At 48.8% G+C, this 20890-nt stretch overlaps 2 protein-coding genes and 1 long non-coding RNA gene across 11 annotated transcripts in view; 2 read left to right on the top strand and 1 right to left on the bottom strand.

Annotated features, from left to right (window-relative positions):
* The window catches only part of LOC116559581, an 8001-nt gene extending 573 nt beyond the window's left edge, over positions 1-7428 (top strand). The window contains exon 2 of the long non-coding RNA XR_004272520.1: positions 7316-7428. This is a non-coding gene — a long non-coding RNA (uncharacterized LOC116559581). The remainder of the gene's footprint in view (positions 1-7315) is intronic.
* Positions 1-16309, top strand: part of RPUSD3 (RNA pseudouridine synthase D3) — a 27020-nt gene extending 10711 nt beyond the window's left edge. The window contains exon 9 of one of the 2 annotated variants that reach the window (XM_032290634.1): positions 15370-16309. In XM_032290634.1, the coding sequence (XP_032146525.1) occupies positions 15370-15426 (57 nt within the window). In that variant the 3' untranslated portion in view covers positions 15427-16309. The remainder of the gene's footprint in view (positions 1-15369) is intronic. The other variant, XM_032290636.1, reaches the window with a different exon arrangement.
* TTLL3 (tubulin tyrosine ligase like 3) overlaps positions 10-20890 on the bottom strand; it is a 26942-nt gene continuing 6061 nt past the window's right edge. For 2 of the 8 annotated variants that reach the window (XM_032290624.1, XM_032290622.1), the window contains exons 5-14: positions 18059-18187; positions 16773-16887; positions 15927-16025; positions 14121-14334; positions 9548-9696; positions 8281-8524; positions 6435-6870; positions 2463-2730; positions 939-1165; positions 10-752 (exon numbers count right to left, since the gene is read on the bottom strand). In XM_032290624.1, coding sequence (XP_032146515.1) covers positions 222-752; positions 939-1165; positions 2463-2730; positions 6435-6870; positions 8281-8524; positions 9548-9696; positions 14121-14334; positions 15927-16025; positions 16773-16887; positions 18059-18187 — 2412 coding nt within the window. In that variant the 3' untranslated portion in view covers positions 10-221. Of the gene's footprint in view, positions 1166-2462; positions 2731-6434; positions 6871-8280; positions 8525-9547; positions 9697-14120; positions 14335-15926; positions 16026-16772; positions 16888-18058; positions 18188-20890 lie in introns of all 8 variants that reach the window. The other 6 variants (XM_032290625.1, XR_004272519.1, XM_032290627.1 and 3 more) reach the window with 6 other exon arrangements.

Raw genomic sequence — 20890 nt, 5'->3', positions numbered from 1 at the left:
ACTCCCTCTGCAGAAGGGCTGAGGTTTAGGCAAGGTCCACTCTTTCCCGTCTCATGGCATTAACATTCCTATGCCCCCTAGGTGTCATTTTGCCAGCCTGGCTTGTTCTCCAGGGTTGGGGGGCTCCCAGTGGTCGGCAGTTCTGGCAGTGTGTCCCTGCCCTCTACTCACTGCCATGTGATCTTGGGCAAGCCATGCCTCCTCTTTCAGACTCAGTTTCTTCATCTGTGAAGTGAAACCTCATGCTCCCCACCCCCGGATCCGAGATGCTGGAGGAGTCCCTCAATAGGAAGCCCCATATCTGTCCCTAGGTGGGGAATTCTGGGCCTCGCAGCTCGGAGGAGCTGCTGACGGCCTCCGGCTCTTGTTGTGCACCCCGGGGTACAGGGCCTTGCCCCCCCAACTCTTGACCCTCCAACAGCAATGAAGCCAAGCCCCAAATACTCCACTTGTTTCTTTTTATTTGGTGTTGGATCCAGGACAAGGGCAGTGGGGAATTGAAGCAGGGGCTTCCCTAGCTTCATATGCCCCAGGCCTCCTCGCCTCTGGAATGTACCAACGAGGGGCAGAGGTTTCAGGGGGCTTAGCCTCTTCACAGGGCCGTCCTCAGCCCTGGGTTTGTCACAGTCTGGCCTTGAACTTGCCTTTGGCCTTGACTTTCTTATGGGTGGTAGGAATTGTTCCAACTTCAAAGGGCAGAGGCAACAACGCACTTCCAGGTGGTGGCCTCGGAGGCACAGGGGAGCAGGAGCCTCGATGTGAAAGGAGGGGAGAAGAGGGAGATGATCAAGAGTCTGTTGAGGAAGAGGCTTCTGAGGGAGACAAGCTCTTCCCTTGGGGTACCAGCCAGCCTGGGAGCTGCACTCTGCCTGTGCCCTCCAGCCCTGACCCCGTGCTCAGCACTGCCCACTGGGTGTGAGTCACAGTTCAAGGCCCACCTTTCTTAGCTTCAGGATGCTGGGTGCCACCTTGAGATCAAGGTTAGGTGGGAAGGAAATGAAGACCTTGGCCGTGGGTAGAGTCCTCAAGGCCTTGCCTGTGATCGACAGGGCCTTAGTGCCCACCAGTTTGCTGTGCTGTCGTCTGAGGACCTGGCCCTGGTGTCGGAGTACGTGGGGAGAAGGCAGCTGGGCCTTGGTGTGGAGGCTGGGGAAGTGGTGAGGGGCTGTGGGAGCAAAAGAAACTGTGAGGGCCTGGTGAGGCCCCAAGGTGGCCCAGCTGCCCTAAACAGTGTGTGTGGAGGACAGGGAGATGTGGAGGGGGTGGGGTAAGGGCAGATGGAGACCTCCCAGTTCCTCCTCCAGAGGCAGTGAGAAGAACACAAGGCGGAGTCCAACAGACCTGGGTCTGCATCCCAGCTCTGCCCCTTCTGAGCTGTGCAACCTTGGGCAACTTCCAACTTCCTGATACCTCGGCTGGAAAATGGGGATAATAGCACCTACCTTGCTAGGTTGGTGTGAGGCCTAAAGGAGCTGGGTAGGTAGCAACATGGGGCAAACTGTTAAGTGCTGGACACATGTTAGTTCTTTTCCCCAGAGGTGACTCTGCTTGGATGCAAAGGCAGAATACTGCAGTGGGAAAGCATGGGCGCTGGAGAGAGCAACGTGGGCTTGAGTCCTGGCATCTCTGAAACAAGGATAACTGCCTTGCAGAGTGACTACTCTGGAGGACACAATACTTATTTTGCCAAGTGGTTCTTTTTTTTTTTTTTTTGAGATGGAGTTTTGCTCTTGTTCCCCAGAGTGGAGTGCAGTGGTGCAATCTTGAGTCACTGCAACCTTCTTTTCCCAGGTTCAAGCAATTCTCATGCCTCAGCCTCCGGAGTAGCTGGGATTATAGGTGGCTGCCACCACACCTAGCTAATTTTTGTATTCTTTAGTAGAGATGGGGTTTCACCATGTTGCCCAGGCTGGTCTCAAACTCCTGACCTCAGGTGATCCACCTGCCTCAGCCTCCCAAAGTGCTTTTTGTTTGTTTGTTTGTTTGTTTGAATACAGCATCTCGCTCTGTCTCCCAGACTGGAGTGCAGTGGTGTGATCATAACTCACTGTACCCTGGACCTCCCCAGGCTCAAGTGATCCTCCCGTCTTAGCCCCCCAAGTAGCTGGGACCACAGGCTCACACCACAATGCCCAGCTAATTTAGCTGTGTATTTTTAAAGAATACTTTGTGAGCAGTGGCTTTTACTTGCTACTGGAGGCTCTTTGGTGGGAAGGCTGATCCAGGTGGTTGGAAGGAGCCTACAGAGCAGGTAAATTGCCTTGGGACCCTCGGGTGTTTTGGGGGAATGGTCTTACCCAGGGTCTGGGGGTTTTTCGGACTCAGTGGCAATCTGTTCAAGGGGTGGGGTTGCCTGTCCCCACTAGAAAAGGTCATGGTGAAAATGCACCCCAACCTGATGCTGGTGAGATCCCATTCCCGGAGATTGGGGCAGACCAGGGCTGTGGTACTTTTTGCCTTGCCTTTCTTCCCCTTTCCGGGGTCTGAAGTGGTGGCAGTGGAGTCTGGCTTCTCACTGTGCTCCAGGCTCCTGGCCCCAGCATCTTTCCTAGAAGCTGACCTGTGGGTAGGGGTCCCCGAGTCCTTGCCTTCCCCAGAGCTTCGCTGGGTCAGCAGGGGGAGTGCTGGGCGGATCCCCATCCGCCGATGACACATCGCCATGGGCTTCTTGATGGTGGAGCCCTCTACCAGGAGCTGGATGCCCACGTATCGGGGCACATCCACAGCAGGCTGTGGGCAAGAAGAGGAGACAAGGCCTACTCAGTGGTGCTGGAATCCTTAGCCCAGCGGGACCCAGGGCAGAGACAGGTAGAATTACTTTCTGAGGCACCTGGTCAAAAAGACATTTCTGAGCTGAGAAATGGAAAGCCCACCTCTGAGTCAGTACCTGGAGTCACAGAGCTCCAGGGATTGCCAGCCCAGAGGAATGGAGGAATCCTAGCCATGCCCCACCAGCATCCCTCCACCACACTGTCCTCCTAAGCTGCCCCCATCCCCTGCTGGAATGTGTGTGGCTCTGCTGCATAGGCCGCCGCTGGTGCACAGCTTCCTGAGCTGAGCCAATCAGATTCTCTGCACAGGGAATTTTAGTTATGCCACTCAGACAGGTAAGAGGCTTGGAGCCTGCCTAGAGCCTCGTGTGAACGCAGGTTATGGGGAAGCAAAAATTAAGAACCTTAAAGAAGACAGTCTGTGGAAAGAATGAAGTACCGAATATGCAGAGGAAGGCAGTGAGACAGGTCCAAGAGAGGAGCTCCCTTACAACTCTCAGTTCCTATCAGGCCAAGTTGTATGTCCTGCCCTCAGTTGGGCTCCAGGAGAGCTCCCTGTGCCTTGCCAGCAACCTGGAGCTAGTTGGAGGTGTCTTCTGTGCCACTGAAGGATCCTGATCAGAATCTATCTAAACATCAGAATTATTTGGAGCTTGTTAAAAATACAGCTATCAGCCAGGCACAATGGTCACATCTGTAATCCCAGCACTTTGGGAGGCTAAGGCTGGCAGATCACCTGAGGTGAGGAGTTTGAGACCAGCCTGGCCAACATGGCGAAACCCTGTCTCCACTAAAAACACAAAACAATTAGCTGGGCATGGTGGCAGTCACCTGTAATCCCAGCTACTCAGGAAGCTGAGAAAGGAGAATCGCTTGAACCCAGGAGGTGGAGCTTGCAGTGGGCCCAGATGGTACCATTGCATCCAGCCTGGGCAACAAGAGTGAAACTCCATCTCAAAATAATAATAATAATAATAATAATACAGCTATCACCAGGTGCAGTGGCTATGCCTATAATCCCAGAACTTTGGGAGGCCGAGGTGGGTGGATCACCTGAGTTCAGGAGTGATCATGACCTCATGTTGACCAGCCTGCTCAACATGGTAAAACCCCATCTCTACTAAAAACACAAAAATTATCCAGGTGTGGTGGGCACCTGTAATCACAGCTACTCAGGATCTGAGAAGGAGAATCACTTGAACCCAGGAGACAGAGATTGCAGTGAGCAGAGATAGTGCCACTGTACTCCAGCCTGGGTGACACAGTGAGACTCTGTCTCAAAAAAGAAATAAATAAATAAAAATACAGCTATCAGGACTCCCGAGTAGCCCCAGATGATGAGAGAAAGCTCATCTTTACAGAAGAATCTCAGCTAATAAATGCAGAAGAAACAACAGAATTAGACATTTGCTGTTTTGCAACTCCAATAAAATAGGCAGTAATCAAAACTGGTATCAAAACAATTAGATAAAAGGATGACAGGAAAATGTATAATCTGTAACAGCCAACACATTACCTTACAAAAAAATTAATTGCAAAGGGTAGATGTAGCTTTTATCATGGAGAGCTCTGGTAGCCACCACTGTAACCCAGAGTCAAACTCAGCAGCACTAACCGTGAGACACAGGATGTGCCTTGTGATGCCACATGACATATCCGGCATCACCTCTGAAGTGCTCTTCCCAGAAATGTTTAACCTGAACTCATCAAGCTGTTTGACCTAACTAATAATTTCTGAGACAATCAGCTAACAGAAGACCAAGGTAAATAACACCATAAGGAAACAATCGGATAAATCCAGAACGTGGGACAGTTCTACAGAACAACCAGCCTGGCCCCTCAAAAGATCAAAACTATGGGGACAAAAGACACTGGGGCTGGCCTAGATGAAAAGAGACAAAAAAGTGCAAGATGTGAGCCTTCATTATGTGCTGGCCTAAAGAACAAATCAGCAATAAAAAACATTTAGGGGGCTGGGCGCAGTGGCCCATGCCTGTATTCCCAGCACTTTGCAGGGGCCGAAGCAGGAGGATCACTTGAGGTCCAGAGTTCAAGACTGGCCTGGCCAACATGGTAAAACCCCATTTCTACTAAAAATACAAAAGTTAGCCAGGCATGGTTGTGGGTGCCTATAGTCCCAGCTACTCAAGAGGCTGAGGCAAGAGAATCACTTGAACCTGGGAGGTGGAGGTTGCAGAGCCAAGATCACACCATTGCACTCCAGCCTGGGTGACAGAGTGAGACTCTGTCTCAAAAAAAAAAAGATATTTGGGAGTCATTTGAAAAATGCAGATGCGTAGTCTCCTTCCCAAGCTAGACATTTTGGATTTGGGGTCAATCTCTGGGGTGGAGCCCCCTGACATCCATAGCAGCTTTCAGCTGCTTCTGGCCTGGGCACTGGCATTGGGAGCACTGCACTACAATGGCACCTTTTCCCTCAGCTTGCCTGTGTAATTCCCCATTTACATTTTTTGAAACCAGAATGCCAGTATACTAATTTAAGAAATGATCTATAACTGTAATAAACACAAGATCTTTATTACACTTACGCGTGATCATTACGTTCTCTTCCTGTAACCAAACCTTGACAGAAGCCAAATGCTAATCAGAAGCCACTTAAACTGCCACAAGAAATTCTATCCAGAGCTTAGAAAGCCTTGAAATCAATTTTCTAATTTTTTAAAATGCTGTTCTATTTTACAAGTAGATTCCAATCTCTTTTTGGAGCAAGATGAGTGAAATAATGATAATAATAATAATGGTAGCTACCAGTAATTGCCTATTACTATATATCTAGGCACTTGCCAGGTTATGCATGATGAAACTCCTAACCTCATTAGGTAATAACAACAATAACTAACACTTATTAGCATTTACTATATGCCAGGCACTATTCTAAAGTACTTTACGGGCTGGGCGAGGTGGCTCCTGCCTGTAATCCCAGCACTTTGGGAGGCCGAGGTGGATGGATCACCTGAATTTAGGAGTTCGAGACCAGCCTGGCCAACAGAGCAAAACCCTGTCTCTACTAAAAATACAAAAATTAGCCAGGTGTGGTGGCGGATACCTGTAATTTCAGCTACTTGGGAGGCTGAGGCAGGAGAATTGCTTGAACCCGGGAGGTGGAGGTTGCAATGAGCCAAGATTATGCCAGTGCACTCCCACCTGGGCAACAGAGTGAGACTCTGTGTCAAAAGTAAATAAATAAAAATGAAGTACTTTACTTATCAACTCATTTAATTCATACAACTCATAGTATCTAACTTTGAGAATTAGGTACTATTTTTATTCTTACAGATGAGGAAACCCAGGGGTTAGGAACTTGTCCAAAGTCACACAGCTCGTTGTCACTGAACAGGAATTTGAACCCAAGGAGGTTCCAGAGTCTCTGCTCTTAGGACTATGTTATATGCCTCTCTAGAAATATTATCCACATATACTAATTCATTTTATTCTCCCATCCCCATGAGAAAGATGGTAATAATATCCCCATTTCAAAGATTAGGAGCCTGAGGCTCAGGGAGGTGAGGTCACCTTAGCAGGACCAGGACTTGAATCTGGGTCTTAAACTGGGTCTGACTGCAGAGCCCTATGCTCTAGTATGGGGCTGCCTGAAATAGGGCACAGACTCTCTGGGGTTCTGCCTGGGTCCGACCTCCTCACCTGTTTATAGATGAGCTCAAAGGCTCCTGTGTCACAGTTGCGGTCCAGCCGCCGGTCAATGACGACGCGCAGGGTGTCAGCTTGCACGCCAGCACAGAGCCGGGCGGTGACTGCCGTGGAGGGTGCCATGGTGGGGCTGGCATTGATTTCAATCAGCCAGGGCTGGAAGTCCTCCCCGAACACAAAGTCAGCGCCATAGAGCTCAAAGCTGGCCTTCCGACACTGCACAGTGTCCTGGGAGGTCTGAAGTGCATGGATCACGGCATTCTTCATGCCAGGCACGATGATGGTGGACCAAGCATTTGGGGCCCCCATCTCCTGCAGGTGAGCCTGGAACCTCTGGCTGGACCACATGTTGTCTGGAGGCAGCAGTGGATGCCGATGGCACGAGTTCTCCAGGTGCTTCTGGATGGAGTTGTTGCACAGGTGTACTGAGCTGGGGCAGAGAGCAGAAAGCTGAGATCCAGGCCCTTGTGCCCCTCTCATCCAAGCTCAGGGAGGACAGGCAAATCCTGGAACCAGCCCTGGGCCACCCTGCACTGTTCAACTTGAGATGGGGCCCTACTGGGAAGGACAAAAAGGACAGAGGCCTGGGCCCCACCACATTCTTCTAAGGCCAGAACCACTCTTATCTTTCAGGGCTGCTCTGAGGGCGTCAATTACAGGAGCCACAGTACTAAGTGCTTTGTGCATAGTCTCAGTTAACCATCCCAGTGCTTGGAAGATGAGAGGGTGGGTAAGGGTATGCTCTATCATCACCAGGATGCCATCTCCACACTAGTTGTGAGATCTTAGGCACGTCATCTAACCTGCATGCTCTTCACATCTGCAAAATGGGGGTAGTAACAGTACCCACTTCATTGTGTTTTTTTTTTCTTCAGACCTGGTGAACAGGAAGTATTCATTGGGTTCTTATGAAGAATGAGATAACGTATACAAAGTGCTCAGCACTATCACATATGAAGCACTCAATAATTGGCAGCTATGAGTTTCATACTACTGCCTCCCTTCTTCAGATGTGGAAACTGAGACTTAAATAGGTTTTCATATGACCCAGAGTCAAACAACTTGGAAGCTGTAGAAACAGAATTCGAATTTAGGCTTCAAGGCTTTCTCTCACCCCAGAAGTTAACACAACATCTTGCCTTTCAAAACTCCTGACGTCCTTTCCCCTGCTCTACATTTGCTTCCCTTTTCCCAATGACACATATAATCCTTTAACCTGTTAGAGAATTTCACTTGTATTCATTGCTTCTCTGTTTCTCCCTGCTAGAATGTACCCTTGAGAGTGGGGATCTTGTTTTGTTCACTGCTATATCCCAAGTGCCCAGAACAGTAATGGCACAGGGTACACACTCAGTCAAATCTGTTGGAGGGACCAGGCACAGTGTAATCCCAGTAATTTGGGAAGCCGAGGTGGGACGATCACTTAAGCCCAGGAGTTTGAGACCAGCCTGGGCAACATAGTGAGACCTCATCTCTACATAAAAAAATTTAAAAGTCAGCTGTGGTACATGCCTGTGATCTCAACTACTTAGAAGGCTGCAGAGGAAGGATTGCTTGAGCACAGGAGGTCGAGGCTGCAGTAAGCCATGACCATGCCACTGCGCTCCAGCCTAGGCAACAGAGTGAGACTGCCCATCTGTTAAAAAAAAAAAAAAAAAAAAAAAAAAAAAAAAACCTGTTGGATGCAAGGACAGCTGGCTGGATGAGGGCACCCGCCTGCCTGCAGCATGTGTATGGAGCCCACCACTGCTACACAAGTCCCTTGCACTGTAACCGCCTGTTTGCTTGCCAGCTCCCCAACTAGGCAGGGAGCTCGTGGGAGGTGAGCAGTGGGGCTCACTTGTCCAGTTTCTTCAGGGAGAATGGCTGCGTGGAAAAGCGGAGATAGCTGTCACGGTAGAACCACACAGTAAGTGGGTTCCAGTCAGTTACCAGGAACCACTGTCTCAGGTCAAACTTGGTGCCAAAGATGAGCAGGGGCCGCTCAATATACTTTTGTACCACCCATTTGCTGTCCTTCATCATCATGGGGTTGCCGTTCACCAGCTTCAGCATCTCCTCCAGGTGGTCCATGCACATGATGCCTATGCCGGAAAAGAGCAGTCAGGAATTGGGAGGTCAGGCGTGGGCTGGGAGAAGGGCCAGCTTGTCATGAGCTCTCATCCACAGAGCTGACAGGGCTGCATGGGTAAGGCTGCCTCCCTCAATTAGAACCCAGTTCCCTTTGGAAAAGCCAGGAATTTGCTAAGGATTTTAAATTTTTCCTAATTAACCAGTTTTGTTTGATTAAACAGGAATATGTACCTGAATAAAAATTTAAAGTGTTGGACTTTTTTGTTTTTTAGTTTTTGAGATGGAGTCTCCCTCTGTCATCCAGGCTGGAGTGCAATGGCATGAGCTCAGTTCAATGCAACCTCTGCCTCCTGGGTTCAAGTGATTCTCCTCCCTCAGCTTCCCAAGTGGCTGGGATTACAGGTGCCTGCCACCACGCCAGGCTAAGTTTTTTATTTTTAGTAGAGACAGGGTTTCACCATGTTGGCTAGGCAGGTCTCCAACTCCTGACCTCAAGTGATCCTCCTGCCTCAGGGTCCCAAAGTGCTAGGATTACAAGTGTGAGCCACTGCACCTGGTCAGCGTTGGGCTTTTTAAAAGCATGTGCACATATTGCTTTCCCACCAATAATAAACAGACTATAAAACCAAAAATTAGACAGTACAAAAGGGCATACAATAACAAGTACATCTCCTTGTCCAGAGGCAGCCAACTGCTGCTTCCAGGTCCTTACGATATCCTTCCGGGTCACGTGAGAGTCTACACGTGCTCAGTTTCCTTGCATTGTATAAATTAAAGCATGTTAAGGATTTGGAATAGTGCTTTAGATGCATGACTGCATTTACTCCTCACCTCACAGGAGGTATTATCATCCTCTTTATTTCACAGATGAGGTGATATAACCTGCTAAAGGTCATGAAGAATATTAATAGTAGAGCTGGGACTCAAACCCAAGCAATTTGGCTTCAATAAGCCTGCACTATTCACTTCCTTGGCCTCTAGTGGAAGATGCAGGTTGTGGGGTACCAATGCAGGAAGTAGGAGCTGACCCCCACCTCGTCCGCGAGACTTGGCTCCTGGTTTCACGATCCAGATGTTGCGATCCCCTTCCATGTTTATCTGGGGTACCACAGCCCGCAGCTGCTGCAGGATGTCCTCACAGTGCTGGACCTGAGTGTCGTGGTGCCTGAGTTCTGCCCCTTCACTGTGGAGAAATGATGGAGCTTGGGACATGTGGGTGGAGAGGGGAAGGGGAGACATAGCCCACCACCCCCACCATCATCCAGGCAGCCTTAGTCACCCCTCCCTGCAGATCTTGATAGGTCCCTCCCAAGCCTCCAGCCCCACCCTCAAGCCACCCCTGAAATCCTAACCTGCCCAGACTACAGGAATCAGAAAGGTTGATAAAATTCCATTTACCACACCCCCTATTCCAACACTCCACCTGTGCCACCCCCTTCCTATTAATTAAAACTGTCTTTGACAGAAATTAATCATTCCAGTTCCTAATGATAGAGCACCACTATGTGCCAGGCACTGTGTGACAAGCACATTCCATATATTATCACTAATCCTCTCACGGCCCCACTGCTGATACCTGTCCCCCAACCCCAGACTTTTTTTTTTTTTTTGAGACAGGGTCCTGCTCTGTCACCCAGGCTGGAGTGCAATGATGTAATCATGGCTCACTGCAGCCAGGAACTCCTGGGTCCAACTCTCAGCCTCCCAAGTAGTTGGAACTACAGGCATGCACCACCACACCCAGGCTAATTTTTTTTTTTTGCAGAGATGGGTCTTACATTACCTAGGCTGGTCTTGAACTCCTGGCCTCAGGCAATCCTCCTACCTCAGCCTTCCAAAGTGCTGGGATTACAGGCATGAGCTACCACATCCAGCCCTGGTCCCATTTTAGAGAAATATAAACTGGGCCAGGTGCAGTGGCTCATGCCTGTAATCCCAGCAGCACTTTGGAAGGCCAAGGTGGGCAGATCAGGAGCTTGAGGCCAGCCTGGCCAACATGGCAAACCCCCATCTCTACTAAAAATACAAAAATTAGCCAGGTGTGGTGGCGTGTGCCTGTAATCCCAGCTACTCAGGAGGCTGAGGCAAGAGAATTGCTTGAACCCAAGAGGCAGAGGTTGCAGTGAGCCAAGACTGCGCCACTGCACTCCAGCCTGGGCAATAGAGCAAGACTCCATCTCAAAAAAAAAAAAAAAAAAAAAAAAAAAGAAAAGAAAAGAAAGAAAAAGAAAAAGAAAAAGAAAAGAAAAGCAAACTGAAGCTTTGAGAGTTAAGGGACTTACCCAAGGCCATACACTGAGAGTTGAATGGTTCTGCCGGGATTCAAACTCTGTCCTGTCTGATTCCTTCACCTATAGGTGCTTTTTGGGGTTCATTCCCCTCTTAAATCTGGGCCTAACATTGGCTGATACAATGTTAAACTAATTTCTTTCAAGCACATCTGTATCACACCTTTTCTTGTTGTTTTCTCCTCATCATTTACCCTCACCTGACACATCTGCTTATTTGGTAATTGTCTGAATCCCCTAACTAGAATGTAAACTCCATAAGAGCAGGAACATTTTTCGTAGTTGTTCTCTGCTCTATTCCCCATCCCCAAGCACCACACCTGGCACTCAGCAGGTGCTCCCTAAAAGTTTGCTCAATGAATGAATGGCTGCCTCAGCAAGTACTTTGGCAGGAGCTTGCCTCAGCAACTGGACTGCACAGACAGGGGTTCATGAACAAAGAGGGACAGAAAACGTCCTGTTCTCTACAGGACAGAAAACGTCCTGAACTAAACCAAGTCACAAAATATCCCAGATCGTGTCTGATCCAGACTCTCCCATTTCTTTTCTTCTGACTGAATAGGACAGGAGTCTCCTATTCAGAGGAAGCTAACTCTGTGATACTTTTACATCTTGAATGTTACCAGTTGTGGAAAACTTGCTCTTTTTTAAGAAGGCAGCAGCAGTCATTGGGGCAGTGCCAGGAACAGGGACAGCCAGATGCAGGGGGCTTGGCAAGGTCTCCCAGGGGTACTCACACTTAACATCCTGAAAAAAATTCTCTGTGGCCCATAGCATGAAGTATCTACTCAGTACAGTAGTCTGTGATGTGGCCCAGAAAAATGTCACACAGGAGTGGCAGGAGCACGTGTAATTTGAAAAAGTATATTCGACATGACAATATGATTTTATAGTTAGCGAAAAGAAAAAACACCAGTATTTTAATGAAAAGTCAGCCTTGATGAAAACCTGGCTGGCTTAGTTCTTAAAATCCAGTATTAGAAAAACAACAACTGGCTGGGGAGGCAAAGATATTTTTGTCTGTTTGTTTTTGAGATGGATTCTTTTTTTTTGATATGGAGTCTCCTGTCTCAGCCTACCGAGTAGCTGGGACTATAGGCATACACCACCATGCCCAGTATTTTTAGTAAAGATGGGGTTTCAGCATATTGGCCAGGCTGGTCTCGAACTCCTGACTTCATGATCCACCCACCTCAGCCTCCCAAAGTGCTGGGATTACAGGTGTGAGCCACCATGCCCAGCGGATTTGTTTGTTTTTTTTTTTTTTTAAATTGAGAAGCATAACCGTAAATATTGAATGGATCAGGCTGGGTGCAGTGGCTCACGTCTGTAATCCCAGCACTTTGGGAGGCCAAGATGTGGGGAGTGTTTGAGCTCAGGAGTTCAAGACCAGCCTGGTCAATGTGGTAAAACCATGTCTTTACAAATATACATATATATATATCACACTAAGCACACTAAGATTAGCTAGGCCTGGTGGCACATACCCATAATCCTAGCTACTCAGAAGGCTGAAGTGGGAGAATCACTTGAGCCTGGGAGGCAAAGGTTGCGGTGAGACAAGACTGCACCACTGCACTCCAGCCTCTGTCTCAAAAAAATAGAAATAAAATATTGCCGGGTGTGGTGGCTCACACCTGTAATCCCAGCACTTTAGGAGGCCAAGGTGGGCGAATCACCTGAAGTCAGGAGTACAAGACCAGCCTGACCAACATGGAGAAACCCCGTCTCTTCTAAAAACATAAAATTAGCTAGGCATGGTGGCACATGCCTGTAATCCCAGTACTTTAGGAGGCCAAGGTGGGTGAATCACCTGAAGTTAGGAGTATGAGACCAGCCTGACCAACATGGAGAAACCCGGTCTCTTCTAAAAAAATAAAAAATAAAATTAGCCGAGCATGGTGGCACATGCCTGCAATGCCAGCTACTCGGGAGGCTGAGTTAGGAGAACCACTTGAGCCCGGGAGGCAGAGGTTGTGGTGAGCTGAGATGGCGCCATTGCGCCCTAGCCTAGGCAACAACAGCAAAACTCTGCCATACACACACACATACACACACACACACACTAAATAATAAATAAATAAATAAAATATTGAAGAAATGAATGAATGCTGGTCATTTGTACTGAACCATTCAACACTGTGTACGTCTATTATATGATGCAATATTTTATGTAATCCCGATTTTAGAGAGTGTCCTATAGCCCTCTAGAACTTGCCCCTACGTACCAGAAATAAAAAGGACTCATATATTTTACAATTAATGTTCTAAGCCTTGATTTTTTTTTTTCTTTCTTGAGACAGAGTCTCACTCTCATCCAGGCTGGAGTGCAGTGGTATGATCTCAGCTTGCTGCAACCTCTGCCTCCCGGGTTCAAGCAGTTCTCCTGTCTCAGCCTCCCGAGTAGCTGGGATTACAGGATGACACCATCCCAGCTAATTTTCATATTTTTAGTAGAGATGGGGTTTCACTATGTTGGCCAGGCTGGTATCGAACTCTTGACCTCAAGTGATCTGCCCATCTCGGCCTCCCAAAGTACTGGGATTACAGGTGTGAGCCACCGCTCCTGGCCACCTTGATAACTCTTAATTTAAGATGGGTAGCTTTACCGTGTCCCAGTTGGGAACAAGGGCTACAACTTCATTTCTGGAACCTGGCATAATCCTTGGCACATAGTAGTTGCTCAAAAATTGCTTACTGTGTGTTCTGCCTTAGTGCTATTCTCCCTCTAGTCCCTCCTGCATGCTTCTGCTGAATGGAATCTCCCTAAAGCAGCACCAGGCTCACCCTGATCCTCCCTTCCTCTACCTAAGAACCTTTTCCCAAAGTGTGTTCTGAAAACACTGCCACTCAGGATGCTTGCGAGGAGGCAGGGCACTGGGCTCCCTTAAGTACAGGATATGCTGCACACACTCTCCATAGGCTTGCACCACCTATAGGTTCCAAAGAGTCCTGCACCAGGAAAGCCTCTAATTAACTGCTTAATCCAATGTTTTCCCAATGTGATGGACCACAAAAGCCCTCTTTTCATAAAATCTATTTACTTCCTGTAGAATTAACCTCTGTGCACACACTTTGGGCAAGGTGCTGTCCACTTGGCGGCACATGCTCTTAGTGACTATGCTATGCCAAGAATCAGAAAGAGTGGCCCAGACCCTATCATGGAGGCAGTGAGAGTCCTTGAGGGTTCCCGAGCAGAAGAGCAGCAGGGCAAACAAGAGCCAGAGGCTTCGGGAAGGAGTGGGGGCTGCATGAGAAAAAGAGGGTCTGTCCCTAAGCACCTGCCCACAGCCCAAGGTCCCAGCTGCAGGGGACTCACTGGACCACTTGGTAGTAGCGCTGGAGGAAGAGGGACCAGTCCTTGGGGCTGAGGTACAGCGGGGCCTCCAGGTCCTTGTCGATGTCCATGTGAGCCAGGTTGCTAAGATACTCTTCACACACACACAGAGCTTCATCCACAAACTCTGGGGACACCAACACTTGGTTTTTCTCCTGTTTCTTAGGTTGCTTGTCTCCTGCGCATAGGGAGGGGCCTGTCATGATCCCACATCAAGGCAGGTAATCTGACACATGCCACAGCCCCCATTCTCCTAAGGCCTATCACTTACTTGAGGCACAGCACGAACCTAGATAGATCCCCTACTGCCCTGGGATGTGTCACTTAGCTGAGGCTTTGCTCTAAATTCACTGCAACTCTAGCACCTGCCCTTGGCTCCCACTGTCCCAGGACCTGTCACTCACTTAAGGCTCCACCCTAAGTGTCCCCAAGGCATCTAACAGCACCTATAGCCATGGCACACACCTACAGCCTCTCTGCCCCTGGGACCTCTGACACACCTGAGGCTCTGCCTAAAATGCACCTGGGAGCTTTGGCCTTTGTGAACTCAGTTATACATGAATACCCCTCCCCCAAGTCTGACACAGCTCCTTAAGTCCACACACCAGGAATCGAGACCCATTCCCAGAATCTTGATAAAGAGCTACAACCCTTAGCCCACAGAAACACTGACCTCTGTGTGCACTGCTACTGTACAAGGCCCTGACACACACTTGAAAGTGATTACAGAAACTGACCCTTCAGAAGACCCCATGCACACCCACAAACCTGACTCACCCCTGAACATCACAATGCTCTAAAGATCTTCATATACAGCTGAGGCCCTCAGCCTGACCTATATCATAAAAGCTTAAGCACGGGGTCTCTGGCCACACCCGAGGCCCTTGTAACCCTTATCCTGGCACACAACCAAGCCTTCCTTGTACGTGACACACACAAAAGACAGCAATGGGGAGATCTCCCTCTGGAAGAGACAGGACTGTCTTCCTTCCTGGAGAGCTGCCTCTACTTCCCTGAATCCCTCGCTGATGGGTCCCTGGATTACAGGACTAGGAGCCTGGAGACAGGAGCTAAATCCAGAAAGGGAAAGGCCAGGCAGTGGTTGGCTGGCATGCAGTGATAGTGAGCATTCCACTGTGTCCCCCTCCAATCCCAGCTGTTCCTTATGTTCAGGCCCAAGGTGTCCTCAGGCCATGTGTAAAGCCCGGTTTCACTGCTTCCTTCTCCTCAGAGACCTGAAGCCCTCTCCAGGGTGCTCGGCCACATGCCAGGCCCATGGGAGGGCTGAATGAGGAGTGGATCAACTAACACATAGATGAGAAGACAAGTGTCTAGGTACCTGGGACAGAAAAATGGATGAGTGGATGGACTGGAGGACAGATAGGTAGGGGAGAGGACAATAGAATAGGAGGTAGAGAGATGGGTTGACGGACCTGTGGAAGGACAGGTAGGCAGGGAGCGGATAGCTGGACCGGGAGTATGAAGCTAATGTCAGGTAGGTGAAGAGATTAACAAAGGGTGACAGGTGAGAGGATGGAAGGATGAGTGGAAGGGTGGGTGGGTAAATCGGTAGATCAAAGAGTGGGTGAATAAGTGGGTGGATGGGTGAATGGATGGATGGATACATGGGTGGGTGGATGGATGGATGGGTAGATATGAATCATACACAGATGTGTGGATGAACAAGTAGGTGGGTGGATGAATAGACAGGTGGATGGGCAGATCAGTGGAAGGATGGATGGGTGGAGGATAAATGGGTGGGAGAGTGGAGATAACCACAGTACTTACCTGTGGCTTCTTCCTCTTCTGCCTGTATAGGGTATGACTTCCACTCAGACTTTACCACCAGCTTGAGAACGTTGCGGGCAGCTGTCAGCCAGAAATCTTCTGCTCCCGGGGCATGGGATACCCTGCTCAGCCTCTAGGCTTGAGGCCTGTTCTGGTTCCGGAACCTGATCATGACTTGCCCCATTTTGGATCCGGAACCTGACTCTACCTTTTCTGACTCTAGAGCCTGAGTTTAGAACTTGCTCCTGTTTCAGTTGTGGAACCAAATCCCAAATCTTACCTGACTTGGCTCATATTCTACCTTCGGAATCTGGCCTGGACCCACTGTCTGATTTATTTCATCTGTTCATGATCTATTTTTAATACTTATTCTACCCCGAGAACCAGACTGTGTCCTATTTCAGATTTCGAATGTAATTTAAACCTGGCACAGAATCTGGATCCAAATTCTAACCTGAATTTAGAACATACTGTGGAATTGGAACCTAGTCTGCCTTAGAAACCCAAAGCCTGCTGCCTTTTCTGGAACCCAATTCAACTAGTGGAACTTGACATAAGCCTGGAATCTGTTCTGGATTCCAAACTCAAGGGACTGAGCAACTTTTAGAACCCGCTCTACAATATAAACCATGCTACCTGAGCTTTTCTGGAGGTCAGAGTTGACCAAGCTAAGGGGCTCATTAAGGGAGGGCACATTAGGGAAGGATAAAGATTGAGGGTAGGGAAGGAAGTCTGCTGGGGCAGATGAGGGCATGAAGAGAATCCTGTTGCTCTCCAATATGAGCCAGGTCTTCAGCCCTGCTCCTTCAGCCTCAGGTCCAGGCATGGGGCTGGGGGTCTCCTTACCTATGAAGGCTTTTTTGTCATCCTCAGCCCCCAGGCGGTAGCAGCGTGGGAAGAAGGAGTCGGCATCAGCCTCATCAAACCATGGCAAATTCCGGAGATTGAGACATAGACCCACCTATGGAGTTAGCCGCTGAGGGGGCAGGACAGGACTGCCCACACTCATCACACACCCAGACAGCTCAGAAAGCATCCCACCTGGATGCTCTCAGAGCCTTGGCCCCACTTGCTTGGTCTGACTTGCTCACATCTATCACCATATGTTTGCCTGGGTGGTATCCTTTGCCAAGAATGTCTGACGTCCCTCCTGTCCACCCTTTCACATTCTTAAAAGAGCTGCCAAGGCCAGGTGTGATAGCTCACACCTGTAATCCCAGCACTCTGGGAGGCTGAGGTGGGAGGATTGCCTGAGGCCAGAGGCCAGGAGTTCAAGACCAGCCTGGGCAACATAGCAAGACCCCACCTCTTAAAAATAAAACAAAAAAAGAGCTGCTTCCTCTAGAATCCTTCCTAACCCACATCAATAATATAATGGCAGGTCATTATTATAAAGCCCTTCGTCCTTGCCACAACCCCAGAAGATAGGCCTTACTGGTATTCTCATTGAAAGGTGAGGAAACTGAGACTCAGAGAGGCAAAGTTACTTGCTAAGAAACCCAGGTAAGCTGGGCATGCTGGCTCATGCCTGTAATCCCAGCACTTTGGGAAGCTGAGGGAGGTGGATCACCTGAGGTCATGAGTTTGAGACCAGCCTGGCCAACATGGTGAAAAGCCGTCTCTACTAAAAATACAAAAATCAGCCGGATGTGGTGGCATACACCTGTAGTCACAGCTACTCAGGAGGCTGAGGCAGGAGAATTGCTTGAACCCAGGAGACAGAGGTTGCAGTGGGCCAAGATTGCACCACTGCACTTTTCTCAAAAACAAAATAAAACAAAACAAAAACAAAGAAACCTAGGTAAGACAGAATGGGTCCATTAGCCAGATATCTTCGGCTTAGGAGGTAAGAGCCTACTTGTTCACTATCACTGGATTTGGTAACTGTTCTACCTCCAGACCCATTTGAATGCTGGAGCCCATTTTAGTCACCATGGGCTCTGTCTATACATGCCAGATACCACACAGGGGTTGGATCTGAACCAGTCAGATACTGGTCAGACTCCAAATCTGAATTATATACTTCCTCTTGTACTGAGAACTTCCACTTACTGACAAGGAGAGTGGGAAGCAGGGCTGCCAGCCCAAGGGCAAGGAGTTGGAAGCTGCCCTGCCTGCTCTGGGGAGCCTACCTTTGTGGTAAAGGAGCCAGCCCGGGCGTAGTGGTTTATCATCTGATCCTTAGAGAGGAAGCGATAGTCAAGCACGTCCCGCCGAGTGGTCCAGATGAAGTAGGGGGTCTCATTCCGAACCATGCGAGACTAGAGAGAAGGGGAGGAGATAGAAAGAGACCAGTGTGGGTAGCAGGACCTAAAGCAGCTTCTCCCTGTCCTGCTGAGCAGGGTGGGTGAACAGGAAGGAGAGGATGCAGATGTTTCCAAGGTGGCCTCTAGCCCACACATCATCTTTGTGTAAGGCAAGAAAAGACTTCTCTTCTGCCAGGGCACAGGTGGGCAGAGAGCAGGCCAGCCTTTCAACCTCCTTTTGGTCTTAGGGAGGCCAAAGGCTCCCTTCTGCCTCCCTTTGTCACTGTTTAAGGTGTCCTATGAGGCTTGTCATTCTCAGCCTCCAGGCAGTAGCAGTGTGAGAAGGAGTTAGCATCAGCCTCATCAAACCACAGCAAATTCCGAAGACTGAGACATAGACCTATGTCTCCATAACACCTATGGAGTTAGCCGCTGAGGGGGCAGAGCCCCTAAGGGTGTCCCCAAGCAGTGACAAAACTGCACAGCTTGTTTTGGCCTATGGTCATCAGTGACTTGCCCAGGGACAGGACAAAGTCACACCTTGTTTTGGCACATGGTCATCAGTGACTTGCCCAGGGACAGGACGGTGACTCCAAGCTGATGGGCACACAGCCTGTGACAAAGGCTATCTCATGGACCCCACCTCTCCATCCTTCCTACAACTCTGGGAGGTGGGATAATTATTCATAACCAGTGTCAGCATATGTCTTTCTAAGCACCTTTCATTTGAGTTCATTCAAAGCTCACCACAATTTTGTGTGATAGGGGCTACTGTTATCTCTGTTTCACAGATGAGGAAACCAAGGTATAGGGAGGCAAGTGACTTGCCCAAGGGCTCAGGAGATTGATACATATGAAGTTGCCAATATTCAACCATTCCTGACATAGAGAAATGGCTTTTTTTTTTTTTTTTTTGAGACGGAGTCTGACTCTGTTACCCAGGCTGAAGCGAAGCAGTGTGATTTTGGCTCACTGCAACCTCCGTCTCCTGGGTTCAAGTGATTCTTCTGCCTCAGCTTCCCTAGTAGCTGGGAAGCTACTAGGTGTGCACCACCATGCCCAGCTAATTTTTTTTTTGCATTTTTAGTAGAGATGGGGTTTCACCCTGTTCCCCAGGCTGGTCTTGAACTCCTGACCTCAAATGATCTGCCCACCTTGGCTTCCCAAAGCACTGGGATTACAGGCATGACCTACTGTGCCCAGCCAGAAATGGCAATTTTGTATAATTCAACTTAGTAAGTGGCACTGCCAAGTTGCAAACCTCAACATGCATGTCCTCCACACCATCACAACCGTCTCTTTCAGATTTTGTTTTGTTTTGTTTTGTTGTGGGTTTGTTTTTTTTTTTTTTTTTTTTTTTTTTTTTTTTTTTTTTTTTTTTTTTTGAGATGGAGTCTCACTCTGTTGCCCAGGTTGGAGTGAGTGCAGTGGTGCGATCTTGGCCCACTGCAACTTCCACCTCCCAGGTTCAAGCAAGTCTCCTGTCTCAGCCTCCCGAGTAGCTGGGACTACAGGTGCATGCCACCACCCCCACCTAATTTTTTTTTATTTTTAGTAGAGGCTGTTTTACCAGGTTAGCCAGGATGGTCTTGATCTCCTGACCTTGTGATCTGTCCACCTTGGCCTCCCAAAGTGCTGGGATTACAGGCGTGAGCCACTGTGCCCAGCCATTTTTTTTTTTTAGATGAAGTATCACTTGTTCTGTCACCCAGGCTATGGTACACTAGTGCGATCTCAGCTCACTACAACCTCTGCCTCCCAGGTTCAAGCAATTCTCCTGCCTCAGCCGCCTGAGTAGCTGTGTTTACAGGTGCCCACCAGCACACCTAACTTTTGTATTTTTATTTTTGAGATGGAGTCTCACTCTGTTGCCCAGGCTGGAATGCAGTGGTGCGATCTCTGGTCACTGCAACCTTTGCTACCCAGATTCAAGCAATTCTCCTGCCTCAGCCTCCCAAGTAGCTGGGATTACAGGCATGTGCCACTATACCCAGCTCATTTTTCTATTTTTTTTAGTAGAAATGGGGTTTCACCACGTTGGCCAGGTTAGTCTCGAACTCCTGACCTCAGGAGTTCGAGATGTTCCACCAGCCTCAGCCTCCCAATGTGCTAGGATTATAGGCATGAGCCACTGTACCCGGCCTTTATTTTATTTTTTATTTTTATTTTTTGAGATGGAGTCGCCCTCTGTCACCCAGGCTGGAGTGCAGTGATGCAATCTTGGCTCACTGCAACCTTCGCCTCCCAGATTCACATGATTCTCCTGCCTCAGCCTCCTGAGTAGCTGGGATTACAGGTGCTTGCCACCACACCTGGCTAATTTTTTTGTATTTTTTTTTTTTTTTTTAGTAGAGATGAGGTTTCACCATGTTGGCCAGGCTGGTCTCAAACTCCTGATCTCAGGGATCAGCCCGCCTTGGTCTCCTAAAGTACTGGGATTACAGGCATAAGCCACCCTGCTCAGCCTCTTCCAGAGCTTTTAAAGTCCTTCCTTCCTGCCTTCACTTACTAACAGCAGAAGAAAGGGAACTATGTGGTTTTTATTTGAAGAGTGAGCTACCATACATGGAGGCTGTGCTGGCATCTGATATGACCTAGCAGAGTTCTGAATCCAGGCCAGATGGTTCACAGCAGGGCTGTGTCCCTCCTCACTCTGCAGGCCTAGCCAGCCTTTATTCACTTATTCCTTTTTCTTTTTTTTTTTTTTTTTTTTTTTTC

Source organism: Sapajus apella, unplaced genomic scaffold, assembly GCF_009761245.1.
Source record: "Sapajus apella isolate SASKATOON/1434 unplaced genomic scaffold, GSC_monkey_1.0 scaffold23, whole genome shotgun sequence".
Classification (NCBI taxonomy): Eukaryota; Metazoa; Chordata; class Mammalia; order Primates; family Cebidae; genus Sapajus; species Sapajus apella.
This window is presented reverse-complemented; position numbering and strand designations above follow the sequence as displayed.